At 41.4% G+C, this 14561-nt stretch overlaps 1 protein-coding gene across 1 annotated transcript in view; it reads left to right on the top strand.

The window, feature by feature from the left end:
• Positions 1-3202: 3202 nt before the first annotated feature.
• The window catches only part of LOC308281574 (glycine receptor subunit beta-like), a gene marked incomplete at both ends in the record, with an annotated part of 97795 nt that continues 86436 nt past the window's right edge, over positions 3203-14561 (top strand). Inside the window, 3 exons of the mRNA XM_080721801.1 lie at positions 3203-3305; positions 13394-13461; positions 14506-14561. The exon at positions 14506-14561 is cut by the window's right edge and continues 171 nt beyond it. Coding sequence (XP_080577927.1) covers positions 3203-3305; positions 13394-13461; positions 14506-14561 — 227 coding nt within the window. The remainder of the gene's footprint in view (positions 3306-13393; positions 13462-14505) is intronic.

Genomic DNA, 14561 nt, shown 5'->3' with positions numbered 1-14561 from the left:
AAAAGTAAGTCTCTAGCCCATTCCTGTCAAAAGTTATGATTGTTTAAAGAATTGACCAACTGCTCACTGGAGTCAATAGGTTTCACACAGAGATCAAACTTCCTTCGCCAAACAGGAAGTGCCCTTCACCAAACAGGAAGTGCCTCTATATCTCATGAACCGTTTGTCGTACAGACTCGGGGCTGGTGTCATATGACTTGATTAAGAGTCCTTAACCTTAATTGGCGCTTCCTTCGCCAAACAGGAAGTGCCCTTCGCCAAACAGGAAGTGCCTCTATATCTCATGAACCGTTTGTCGTACAGACTTGTGGCTGGTGTCATATGACTTCATCAAGAGTCCTTCACCTTAATTGGTTTAACTTAGTCCTGTCCCCTCTTCTGATTGGCTGTTGCCCCTTGTGACGTGGGTAGAGCTGCGAGGGCCCGGTCATTGCTGCTTGCAGCTTTAATTTTATCAAAATCTTGAAAAATAATAATTAAATTAAATAATTAATAATTAAAATATAATTTAAGTATTATTATTCACTGATATTCCCTTATTGTTATTAAAATAATTATTGTCCTGCATCAAATATGTCCTGTATAAAAATATACATATAGGCCTACTCTATATAGGCTACCTTACTGTACTCTTCTTAAATTAATCAAATAGATCCAAAATGATTGTGGTTAGGTATTTAAAACCAACCATAATGACAACAAATAGGCTTCCTCTGCCTCTGCTCTTCATTGTCTTGTCAAGTTCATCGTCTTGTCATGCTAAATCATCACTTTTTCAGAATAGGTATTGAGTTGGAGGGTGGCATTTTTAATTCCTGCACTTCGCACGCACGCATACTGTTTTTTTTCACGCATATCTATTTTTCACGCGCGCTCATGGGGGGGGGGGGGCTCTTTTACTACCTTTGTGGGGAGCCCCCAGTTTATAAAAACCGCCCCTGAGTGTATGGAGGGTACCTTCACATCTCTATGGTGCCAATTTAAGGACTTTTTAATACCTCTGTAATGACAAATTAAACATTGGCCAAATTGTCAAATATATAGAAATTTTGAAAATAGCAGATCAGCTATTTTCATAATAGAACCATGTTATACCAAATGTAATGTAGCACTGTAATATTGGATGATTTCGTCCTTGACAATAAGCAGTCCTACTGTTTGAATGCTGTACAGACGCACACATGGAGCAAAAATAATGATAGAAAAAAATACAAAGGATTTTCTTTTTCAACTTCGACTTTTGACTTTCTCTGGTGGGAGTCGACCCATGAAGTCGACTCAGTCGACTTGTCGACCTTTTCGTTAATGCCCCAGTCAGTAGTGCCGTCGCCTCACAGATAGAAGGTCCTGGGTTGGGTTCCATTCTGCCGGGGACGCTGTGGGCACTGGGGGCGTGTTCTCTCCTCCGCATCATCAGTGCCTATACCCTAAGTGAGGTTGGCAAAAGGGACTTTTTGTGTGGAATTTGCATGTTCTCCCCGTGTCTCCTAGGGTAAGTACCCTCACAAAAAAAAAACATACAGTAATCCCAATTTCTATACTGCCTCCCCCTGGCCAGCCGGGGCGCCTGATGGAGGGGAAAGAAAATAACGTGTTCCTTCCACGCGCAACGTCCTACCGGGGAAACTCCCCCCTGTCAGGTGAAAAGAAGCGACTTGGACTCCTATCCTCATGCATAGAAAGCATGAGGTCAGTCCGTTGCTCTCCCCAGGTTGGCAGAGGGAGTATAACACCCAGGAATACATTAGATAATTGACACCGGGTGAAAAAAGGGTTACACAATCCTGGGATAAAAATGTAAAAAGAAAAGAATATGTTGTTATGGTTGGATAACATTTTTTGTCCACAATTCATGCTGTATCGATGTGGTGCCATAGGAGACATAAAAGGCAAACGTTGATCAAAATAACATTATTATTATTATACATTCTGGAATTGTCTAGACTTCTTGTAAATTAAGTAATGGAGATGTTTAACAATAATTTGACTCTTGAGAGCGTAAAATAACATAAGAATTTTGTTAAAGATGGGGTGCCATGATTTCTCCCCCTCTAAATCTTGATTATTATTATGAATATACTAAGAGGAAGATTCTTCCAAAAAAAAGTGTACAGAAAGAGTTAAAATTATGTTTGTATGTGGCCACACTCACCAGTTCATTAAGTATGCCTGGTTGTCATGGTGGGTGGTGACCCAGCTGAAGTAAGAAAAAGGGGAGTGGTTGATTCTATGATGTAATTGTATCTGTGTTTTTGGACCGGCACTTTTGACCCACAATGTGGCAGCCTCCATGAAAAAAAAAAATACAAAAGGAATACATAATTGCTCATAACAACCACACCAGGGGGTCTAATGAAGTACTGTCAACCTCCTAGACACATGTAAAACAGAAAAAAGTACAAATCTATGGCACCACCTCTTTAAAGATCTATGGGTCCATTTGGTTACCAACTCTCCATCATTACTTCTTCTCTCCATATTCTCCATGGATTAAGAGTGTCTGCTAAATGCCTAAACTGTAAACCTTTTGCTCTTCCCTCGTAAAATATCGTAATCACGCAAAATCACGCAAAAAGCATCAAAATCATCAAAATGAGCAGATCCACCAACTCAAAACACTGCGCTTGCGCGTTGCGTTTTGAGCTTGTAGATTGGCTACTTGTGCCGTTTTTTAATTTGAATCCTGAAAATGTATTTGTTTTGTAGATAACAATGTTTCCAGGGGTGTCAAACCAAATTCTGGGCCCTGGGTACAAGGATTCACTCACATGTTGTGTTTTAACTATTGAAAAATAGCAGATATACAAGCTCACAAGCTCGAGCTTGTAGATCTGCTATTTTTGAAAAATTGTGAAAATGTGTGCTTTGAATATTTCAAATCCTTCTAAGGTTTTTAGAAAAAATAAACTATGGGCATAGTATTTGGCCACGGACCTCCATCTCAAAATATTTAGTTCCATGGACCCCCCAGAAGCAAAATTTGAGTTACAAAATTAATGTTCGCTTAAAAAATATGCACACATTTTCACGACTTTTCAAAAATAGCTTGTATATCTGCTATTTTTCAATAGCTAAATAATGAAGGTCCCTCCACCTTGGGCCCTAGTAACTCAGTCCCCCCCCCCCCCCCCATTGTGACCCCCCTGAATGTTTCCACCCGACGGAAAGGATTGAGGCATTCTGCTTTTCTTTCCTCAGCGATATGAACCCAGAAGACATGGCCAAGGTCCCTGACAACTCCACGTCCAACATCATCCAGAAACTGATGATGACTTATGATGCTCGGATAAGACCCAACTTTAAAGGTAGGAACACAACCATTATGGGAGGTAGCTCTGTTTATTTATTGTTTAGTTGTGGGAATGAGATATACTGTATGGCAGGGTTCTCCAATAGGCGGCCCGCGGGGGGGGTACTGTCTGCCCCACACCAACCCCAGTAATAATGGTGGTATAAGAGCAGCAACAACACTAGTATATCGTCGTTGTCAGGTGGAAACCTTGTATCTCCAAATTTGTACGTTCTTTCGCAAAGTAAAGCCCTGCTTCATCATTCAAGGCCGTCTCACAAAAGTAGTGAAAACAGCAGATCTACAAGCACACCACGCCAAGCACCAAGCACACCAAGCACACCACGCCTCGCATCGCGAGGCTGTTTTCACTAGTTTAAATCATTTTTAAAATGATAAATGCAAAACAAACGGTTTTGGACATACAAGATTTTCATCCGACAACGACGATATCTGAATTGTCGCTGGAGTAGTGGGAACGCCACCGTCGCCCCCTGCAATGTTGTGGCCCTCGGCTTGGTACCCTAGACATGATTCGGCCCTTTGGGAAAACTAATTGGGGAACCCTGCTGTATGGTGTGGTAACGATTTATTAACATGAGCGCACAAGATCCTTAAAGATGCAGTGCCATGATTTCCCCCCCCCCCCCCCCCCCCCTAAAACATGATTATCAGGTATTATGATTATACTAGGAGGATTTTTTTTCCAAGAAAGTGTACAGAAAGAGTTAAAATTAGGTTGTTATGTGGCCACACCCACCAGTTCATGAAGTATGCCTGGTTGTTTGGGTCCCCATCCGTAATCAATGGGGGCAAATTTACTATAATCAGATTTTGCGACAAAAAATTAAAAATATCATTGAACTCAAGTCTCCGTGGCGTGAGTAATCAATAGGAAAAAAAAAATGGGGGTGAACTACGTCTTAGCTGGTTACCATGGTAACCAATAGCCCCCACGCTACCGCGGGTTGGAGGGGAAAGACTCAGTTTCAAACAGTGGTGTCAGTTCGCCTTCGCGCGTGTGCAAGACACCAGTCATGTTGCCATACTTTAGCAACAGGCATGATTCATTTATTTTAAGAAGTACATTCTTTTCCCCCCGTTTCTTGGGCTGGATTTGGCAGCCTGGAATGGTGGTTCAAGTGCAGCTAAACTTGGCATGTTAGTAAACGTGCCACAATTAACAATAATGCATTGCACCTGTGCAAGTTTGAAAACCTTCGTTATAGTCTACTAGTTACTTTACAGATATAAATGATTATATTATAAAACATACATTAATCCACTTTAGCCCTACGAGCGTGTAGATCTGCTATTTTCAAACATTTTGTACTTTTTACTTTTGTTACTTTGAGTATATTTTGATGCCAATACTTTCGTACTTTTACTCAAGTAAATTTTGAATTCCAGACTTTTACTTGTAAGGGTTAGGGTTAAGACCAAAATACCTATGAGAGTGGAATCCGTGTTCCACCAATGCATTTCAATGAGAGTGAAGCGGATTCATGCCAGCAGAGGATTTCTGCAAAAAACGCCCCCTTATCATTGAAATGCATTGACGGAACGCGGATTCCACTCTCAAAGGTATTTTGGTCTGAGGGAACCCTAATAGAGTATTTTTATATTTCAGTATTGATACTATTACTTAAGTAAAACGTCTGAGTACTTTTCCCACCACTATTCATTAGGAAAAAGCCTTGGCAGTAATCTACATTAGTTATGGCAAAACTATATGGCACTCAAAGTGTTCTTAAAGGTGATACACCATGACATTTCACTTTTCCTATTTTAAAACCTTTTTTTGGGGTCCCACTAGCACCTTCTATCCTCACAAAGTCCCATTTCTGACCGTTGTGTCTTTCTCTGGTTTTGAGAAGGCGAAGGTTAAAAGTATCCCACGGGTTCTCAAAACAGGCTATCCAGATTTGCTGCCGATTGTGACGTCATCTGCCGATTGTGACGTCATCATCACAAAAAGTTCAGGCCAAAGGTGGTACTACAGCTGAAATGCTCTGAGAGCCATTCAAAAATGAGAGAGGCTCTCTATTCAGGAGTGGTAATTTAGCCTCAAACCTTTTGAAAAACGTTTTTGGGACATAAACAATATGACATAAATACTTTTTAAATGCATGGTGTATCACCTTTAAATTGTCACTTCACTGTATGTAATCTGGGGACACCCAAAATCATGTGGGGACCCACCTGGGAGTCCTGACCCACAGGTTGAGAACCACTGTGTTACACTGTCACAATCACAGACCGTTTTTTTTTTTTTTTTCTCTCTCTCTCTAGCTATAACCAGCGGTCGTTTGCACTTGATTGCACAATCTCTTCAGTCGGGGGGATGTCATATGTTGACGTGACAGAGTGAAAGTGCAATGTAGCCTACACACAGTGAGACCTATAGTCTTAGGGAGGAGAGAGAGAGAGGGGGAGAGAGAGAGAGAGAGAGAGAGAGAGAGAGAGAGAGAGAGAGAGAGAGAGAGCAGGAGGTGTGCATGTGCTTGATTTGCTGGGCCTGACGCGCTGCAAGCTACGACACGACCATATGTCACTGGAACCACTGTACAAGCCTGACACACACACACACACACACACACACACACACACACACACACACACACACACACACACACACACACACACAGTACTATTTGGGTTTGATTTCCAGTTACGTCTCATCGTACTGTACCAGTGTTGATTTCGTCGACTAAAACTATGACGAAAAATGTTTGTCGACTGCGTTTTTTTTTCACTGACGAAAATTAAATAAAAACTAAGCTGTGATGACTAAAACTAAGACTAAATATATTGACAATTTCGTCAACAAAATAAAAACCAGACTAAAACGTTAGGGAGGGACTAGTGGAGGAGAGAGTAATTCGTTTGCTCTCAGGTGTTGCGTGCTGAAAATAGCCGATCTACAAGCTCACAACACGTCGCAGCGCGACGCGTTGTGAGCTTGTAGATCGGCTATTTTCAAGTGTAAAATCAGTCATTTTGATGCCATCAAGGCCTGCAAAAATACATTTCAGTTGACTAAATCAACTGTAGATTCAGTCAACTAAAATCTTATGATATTTAGTCGACTAAAATTAGACTAAAATTAAAACTTCCCAGGTGACTAAAATATGACTAAATCTAAAAGACATTTTATTCAAAAGACTATGACTAAAACTAAATCAAAATGTGCTGTCAAAAACGACACTGTACCATACATCCTCATAACACCGCTATGTATGAACAAATGCACCACTTTGGGCATAAAGCATTGTTTCAGAGACATTTCATCAGCTTCCGAGATTCCGTGCCAGTAAGGGGAGAGGTGGTGTGGTACACAGAAATAACAGACGGTCTACCAATCTCTATTCAGTATTCTACCGATACACGTTAATATGGTATCAAATAAAGCATTTGTCATTCAATAGTTTTTTCTTCCATGAGCGCATGTGTGCGTGTGTGCGTGTGTGCGTGCGCGTGCCTTCATGGCTGAAGAAGTCATTAAATACTGACCTCTCCTGCATGCCGTCTCAGGGCTAGGCTAAAGGGGTAGACTACTTGAAAATAAATATTGTGAATTCCAGTGGTGTAAAATAAGTACATTTGCCTAAGTACTGTAGTACAATTTTGAGGTATTTGTACTCATTTGAGTATTTCACATTTTCTGTACTTTTACTTCTACTCCACTACATCTCAGAGGCAAATATTGTACATGTGACGCATTGTGAGCTTGTAGATGTGCTATTTTCAAACATGTTGTACTTTTACTTTTGGTACATTAAGTGCCTCTTGATGCCAACACGTTCATACTTTTACTCAAGTACATTTTGAATTCTGGACTTCCTGTAAGGGTGCCCTCAGACCAAAATATGGTCGGCAGTGGATAAACTCTTCTGGTGTGCAGCTGGCTAAAAACGCAGAGAGCGTATTCCGTCCCAAAGCCAGTGACGCGCCTGTCACTCACTTCCCGGCACCGCCCTCCCTCCCTGTGGCCTGTAGACTAGCGTAGCGATCCTTTGTCTGCAGGTACGTTAGCCAGGTTACGTTGCGACTTGCGAGATTATCAATTTAATAGGCTTTATTATCATCATCTTTTACGTGTCAATCTCCCAGTCCCTTCCTGATTCTCAGAATGTTACGCCCTCGACTCACCCGATTGGACTGAGGGGCGAAACCAGAATCTGTGTGGAGAATGTCTTTGCTCCAGCATAAACGCAAGGTCTGCGCGGAGCGCAGATATCCTCCACTGACATGAAACCGCCCCCTTTTCATTGAAATGCATTGGCGGAATGCGGATTCCACTCTCACAGGTATTTTGGTCTGAGGGCACCCTAACTGAGTATTTCTATATTGCAGTATTGATACTTAAAGGACAACTTTGTTTTTTTACAACAACGGTTCATATTTTAGATTGTAGAGAAAAGAAAATATGAGTGTTAAAATGTTTTCATTTACTTCTTTCTATCGTTTGAACCATTTTAACATTCTTGATTTCAGCTTTTGGGAGCATAGCAAAGCAGTAAATGAAAACATTTTAACACTCATCTTTTATTTTCTGTTATTACAACCTAAAATATGAACCCTTGATGTAAAAAAACTAAGTTGTCCTTTAAAAGTAAAATATGAGAGCACTTTTTTCCACCACTGGTGAATTCACGGTGTCAGGATGTGCGTCATCAACAGTGACAACAGCAGGCTCTCTATCTGTCTGCACACCAGAATAGTCTCATACATGTTGTATGTCAGGTTGGTGATGGCTGTCCCACAAAGCAGTTTTAACATCGCCGCTGGTGGGCAGAAACCTCTTTATGTCCATATTTTAACCTATATATTGTTGTTTTCGTGTGGAAACCTTGTACCGTTGTGTTGGGTTGAGATTGGCACATTTCTTGGGGCAATCTGCCCAGATCATGCATGTCACACGTGTCTTCTTCTTTTTTAGTTTTTTACTAGAACGCCTGCAATGTAGTGCATTTGAAACTACATTCCAGTGCACATCATGGGGTGATCACTGCTTGCCTCCTGTGAATTGTTTTATTTTTATTTTTGTTAATTTTATTTTTATTTCGTTGCTGAGTGAGGTCAGCAGACAAAGTGACGTGAGTGAGATGATAAAACCTGAGTGAAATGTGCCAATGTCAACCAGAAACATCGGTATGTCCAAAACCTTTCGTTTGGGATTTATCATTTTGAAATTATTTAAACTAGTGAAAATAGCCGAACTACAAGCACACAACGCCTCGCACCGTGAGGCATTGTGTTCTTGTAGATCTGCTATTTTTACTACTTTTGTGCAACACAAAAAGTAGGGCTTTAATATGAAAGAACATACTATTTGTCAAACTTGGAGATACAAGGTTTCCTCCCAACAGTGACGATATATATGTATATCTTTTGCATAAAGTAATGCCCTATTTCACCATACCACACGACAGTAGCAAAAATAGCAGATTTACAAGCCCAAAACATGACTCGTTTGGATATTGTAATCCTTGTGAGCTTGTAGATCGGCAAGGCACTTGTTTTCCAAAAACATGGAATCGATAATGACAAGTATGACGATTAGGCTAAACGATATAATTATGATTGTCTCAAATAATTACTGAGTTGACAAGTTGAGTTTTGTGTTTTGACGCTGGGTGGCGCTGTTCACTAGCTTATTAGGTCGTTCATTATTTTCCGATTCTGACACGTCGAATGAAGTAACCGGAACAAAAATAACTTCCCTTTTTTAGGAATTAAAAGAAAAAAATGTAACCCAGTTTGAAGTGAGCAGTGCATTACAATTTACAATTCAGGCATTTAGCAGACGCTTTTAACTCATTAACTGCCAAAAACGTGAATCCCTTAAAAATCCCGTTGTACCACCCTGCCACGCCCGTGAATCCCGTAAATAAAATAAAAAAAAAATAAAAAAATGTTTTTTTTTTTTTTTTTTTTTTCTTTTTTTTCAAAAAAATTTTTTTGGACCCCAAAAACGTTAGTAGGCATGATAGCGATCGCGAAATTGCTTGTTTAACCCCCATACAACCCCCATACAACTCAGGTAGCAGACCTCCAAGCTCACAACAGTGTAAAACATAATGGCTGCTATCTCATGAATGCCTGAACGGATTTCCATTCGGATTTTTTTGTTTGAAAGCTGTGAGCAATGTGGACACACGTGGTGCATTATCTAGGCATGGGTGTGCATGATCCGTGCACTATGAATTACATGGAAGTCTATGGAGACGAATGGCAGTTAAAGAGTACGAAGGTATTGTTAAATGGCAGCATATGAGTTAATCCAAAGCGACTTACAATAAGCAGGTAATATCCTTCCTGACTACTAATTGAAGCTGAGGCCGAATTGGCCCCAATCGCATGGAAGAGGCCTCGCAGCACATGGTTGGTTCTACAGACTCCAACTTTCGCAAGCAGATAGCTCATCTTAGCTCCATCTTTCGGAACCGGTGCGAAAGGTTCAGAATCTCCGTATGCGTAACTGATGTCTGACATCAGGCTGTCCTGGAAACCGGCACAAGCGCTGACTCATTGTGACTTCACTTCTGCTGACTCATTCTGACATCACTCCTGTGCAAATAGACGATTCTTCCACACTTTCACTCTAGGTCAAGTATGCAGAGCTGATGTCTGACATCAGGGTGTTCCGGAACCGGCACAAAAGGCTCTGACATCACTTACGCCACATGAGTCAACACAGACTTCGGCGCACACATTCCCCGCTGCAGCGGGGAGTGCAGTGCCCAGCCTCGACCCGACCCGAAACGCGGTTTTTCCGGAACCGGCACGCGCGTTCCCCGCCGCTGTTAACACCTCATTAACACCTCACCAGAAGTCACAGTAGAGTATAGAATTATATGGAGGAGATCAGTATATTGTGTGCGGACATTCCCTTTCATTTTTGCTTGATTATTTTGGGTCCAGCAGTGTATTCAACATCATTCATAAGACCCTAAACATATAGTCCATGGGCCATACAAGTCGGTATCCGAAAGGTGGCAAAGGTTACCATGCATTTTTGAAAAGCTATATATCTGTAGATTATATTTTGGTATGGTAACCCTTTGATGATGAGATGGTGGTGGACTTCCGCACCTCCAAGAGAGTCCCCCCGGTGCCAAGCACCATTAACGGTGAGGTGGTTGAGCTTGTGGATAACTACAAATTCCTCGGAGTACACCTGAATAAACTAGGGTTTTTCATGATTCTGATCCATGAAGAACATTCCTTGGGCTACAAACTTCCCCGTATTCCTGGGGCTGTTTTAGCCCCAGGAATGTTTTTCGTATGGCCCATGGACATGTCTGTGGCTGCTGTCCATGGTCCTGAAGTAACTGTAGCTGCTGTCCATGCTTAAGTAACTGTAGCTGCTGTCCATGGTTAGCCTGATTTCAGACTCTGCCCTGGAGCTTGAGTCTGACATTTAGTCTAGTAGCCAAAATGTGAACCCGGACATTTTGAGTACCCTAAAGTTTTATGTTAGAAATGTTGAGTATGGGTCCCCAGCATGTAAAAACTGCCGGATGCTAACTTGTATATGTTGAGCAATTTGCATAATTTGCATAATAAGCTTTACTTAGCATAATCACCTATATGGATAATATGTCAAAAACTGATAGGACGATTTGAACAATATTGGAGTGGTTTTGGGGGTTATTGAAGATGCTGAATCCATTTCTGACATTTTCTAAATTCAAAATGGCCGCTTTAAACCGTAAATGGTAGTGTTGCCCGATCCCAATCACGTGATCGGATCGGCCGCCGATATGGTCATTTTTATAAGATCGGAGATCGGAAAAAATAAATAAATAAATAAATCTTTTTTTTTTTTCAAAAAAATATTTTCTGGGAGTAGTGAAAGTTACAGGTAAGGTGAATGTGATATGAAACGTAAGCTTACCATAATCACAGTAATCCTTAATCATTTTCAATCATATTCAAGGGCTTTTGGAGAAATGAGACAGACACAGAGCCCTGCAGAGGGGAGGTGATTGTGTCAGACTCTGTGTCCAGCTGGCAGCTGATGCCAATAAGTAGTAACTAATGACCCCTTGTTAATTGATCAAAGGAAGGCAATTATGTCTCTCTGCACTGTCAACTAGCTGCTACAGATGCATACTTTTCAAGCAGACTGGTTAATTGGTTCTTAACTTATTTTGTTTCAACTTTAAACATTTTTTGAGGTATTAAACAGGTTTTAAAAGTCCTTGAATCGTGACTTCACTGCCAAATTTCAAAGGCCACACCAAAGGTCCGCTGCACAATGCTTGAGAAACACTGCACTATAGGCCTATATCACTATACACTACTCATAAGCTTTGTTTTTAATTTGTTGATTCAGTGCTGCACTAAGTGATAGAATGAATAGAATTTTTTTTTCTTAATGCCTTACCAAAAGATCGGATCGGGAAAGATCGGGATCGAATCGGAAGCAATAATATTTGATCGGTATCGGATCGGGAGCAAAAAAAAACGTGATCGGGGCATCCCTAGTAAATGGTCACATACCAACTTAAATTGGGATGATTTTGATACATTTTTGTTGATTTTGATTATGAATTAAATTATAAATGTGGTTATATATATGCTTATACATTATCTGCATTTCAAAAGCCAAATATAGACAATCCACACAAAATGATTAGAACAATGACTGCCACAATAGCCTAGCAGAAATAGTCACTTCATCATTTGGAAAATCAACAAAAAATGATCAAAATCATCCCAATTTAAGTTGGTATATGGCCATTTCCGGTTTAAAACAGCCATTTTGAATTTGGAAAATGTCAGAAATGGATTCAGCATCCTCAATAACCCCCAAAACCACTCCAATATTGTTCAAATCAGCCAATCAGTTTTTGACATATTATCCATTATTATAGGTGATTATGCTAATTAAAGCTAATTATGCTAATTATGAAAATTGCTCAACATATACAAGTTAGCATCCGGCAGTTTCTACATGCTGGGGACCCATACTCAACATTTCTAACATAAAACTTTAGGGTATTCAAAATGTCCGGGTTCACAATGGGGCTCTATGGGCTGGCTACTAGACTAATTGTCCCATTGACTAGAGATTTCAAAGGGGAGGGGATTTAAAATGTGAAATTCCCAATCACAAGAGATCTGGTGGGAGGGGTTGTGTTTGACTTTGTGTACACAAAACATTCCCCCCTCCCCCTCCCCTCTATGACAGGCATCAAACAGGTCGTTGTCTTTGATGCTTTAATTGATTAGAGAGATCGTTAACGAGCTATTGACAATTGTATGGCTCAATCAACTACTGCAGTTTACAACCCTTTTGAAGTTCAAAGGGAGCAATTAAGAGCTTTGGTGAGCTCACCCTCCACTGTTTCTGTTGATTTTCAAAAGTTAGACCCACCCCCACCTCCAAGGCTCCGACTCTCATTGGCTGGTTTTGCCTCAGACCATAGCAGGTAGAGGTTCATTATGCAACTCCAGACCAAGAGAAGCAGTCCTCTCTTAGAGTGGGTGGGTCTATTGGCTGGAGCCAGGCAAGTCCATGGTCCAGATGTAACTGTAGATGCTGTCCATGGTCCTGATGTAACTGTAGATGCTGTCCATGGTCCTGATGTAACTGTAGCAGCTGTCCATGGTCCTGATGTAACTTTAGCTGCTGTCCATGGTCCTGATGTAACTGTAGCAGCTGTCCATGGTCCTGAAGTAACTGTAGCAGCTGTCCATGGTCCTGAAGTAACTGTATCTGCTGTCCATGGTCCTAAAGTTACTGTCACTGCAGCTACTGTCCACTTGTGGTCCCTCCCTAACGGTGTTTGTTCCCAAGTTTAGTGCGGATTGGTGCAGAAGTGTGCTTCGCAAGTCCGGATGTTACATTTGTGGTGTCCAAGGTCGACCCACCCTTGGAAAGGGTGCATGCTCCACCAAATTTCATTGGCATCGGCAGCCCCATAATGTCAGAGACACGGTTCTTTCTTCAGATATTTCTTGTTTCATGAATACATCATAGTGTTATGGATGTAACCTTACTGCACCTTTAATACCTGTGTCCTTGTGTGCTCTCAGTGTATTGATGCTGTTAAAGTGTGTGTGTGCGTGCGTGCGTGTGTGTGCTTTCAGGTATTCCAGTGGAGTCCAAGGTAAACATCTTCATTAACAGCTTTGGATCCATCCAGGAGACCTCCATGGTGAGATGCACACATACATACAGTACACACACACGCACACGCACACGCGCACGCGCGCGCACGCACGCACGCACACACACACACACACACACACACACACACATACACACACACACACACACACACACACACACACACACACACACACACATTTGAAATATGTATTTGTGCCCACATAAAGAGAAGTACAAGAATGCCTTGTACAAAGGACAAAAACAATGCCAGTGCAGTCATATAATTAGGAAAACAGCCAGTTACAAAGTGCACGTTACATACAATACTGTTGGCATACTTGTCAAACACAGCAGACAAAAATCATGGTCAAAGGAAACAACGCCTTCTCCAAATCGAGCGGCTTCCTATAATAGCTCATACAGAGCAGTACCTTGCTAACTGTTTGGCCCTCCTTTTGGAGAGGCTTGCCATTTGTAGGCCCCTCACAACCAACTTGTGCAAGTGCCCTAGGTCAGTGTTTCTCAAATGGGGCTACGTGTACCCCTAGGGGTACGCCGAGCTACTGCAGGGGGTACTCGAGAAAATGCCCCCAAAAAAGAAAAATAGAAGTAGGCCTATAAATCAGTTATGTTTAATGATGACACTTGGAGAAACGTGTTGTGAGCCTGATAGTTGCTGACCCACTGGGCAACTGGGATGTGTTTGAATGATGTTTGAATATAAGTTATGACATGAAAACTGGACTGAAAGGTTATCGCCACAGTGTTGGAAATAGATCTGCTCAGGAGGCACCGTTTGAAACTCTCACTCCCTTTCTTATTTGTGATGTTATATTCTTGAAAAGGGTGGGGGGGGGGGGGGGGGTTATCATAGCATCATATACCACTAGTTATGGTTTTAATTGCAGTTTTATAAGGAAAATGTTTTTGTCGGGTAAAGGGGGTACTTGGATTCAAAAACCTGGGAAAGGGGAAAGCCACAAAAGATTGAGAAACACTAGGCCCTAGGCTACCAAAGATAAAAACCAAAACTTTACATACCCTACGTTTAAGTAAAACATGTGCATACTTTCCCCACCGCTGTCCGTAGGACTACAGAGTGAACATCTTCCTGCGTCAGAGGTGGAACGACCCTCGGCTGCGTCT

The sequence above is a fragment of the Nannobrachium achirus genome (assembly GCF_963921795.1).
Source record: "Nannobrachium achirus genome assembly, chromosome: 3".
Taxonomy (NCBI): domain Eukaryota; kingdom Metazoa; phylum Chordata; class Actinopteri; order Myctophiformes; family Myctophidae; genus Nannobrachium; species Nannobrachium achirus.
The sequence above is the reverse complement of the archived record's forward strand: the minus strand, read 5'-3'. Positions and strand labels throughout refer to the sequence as shown.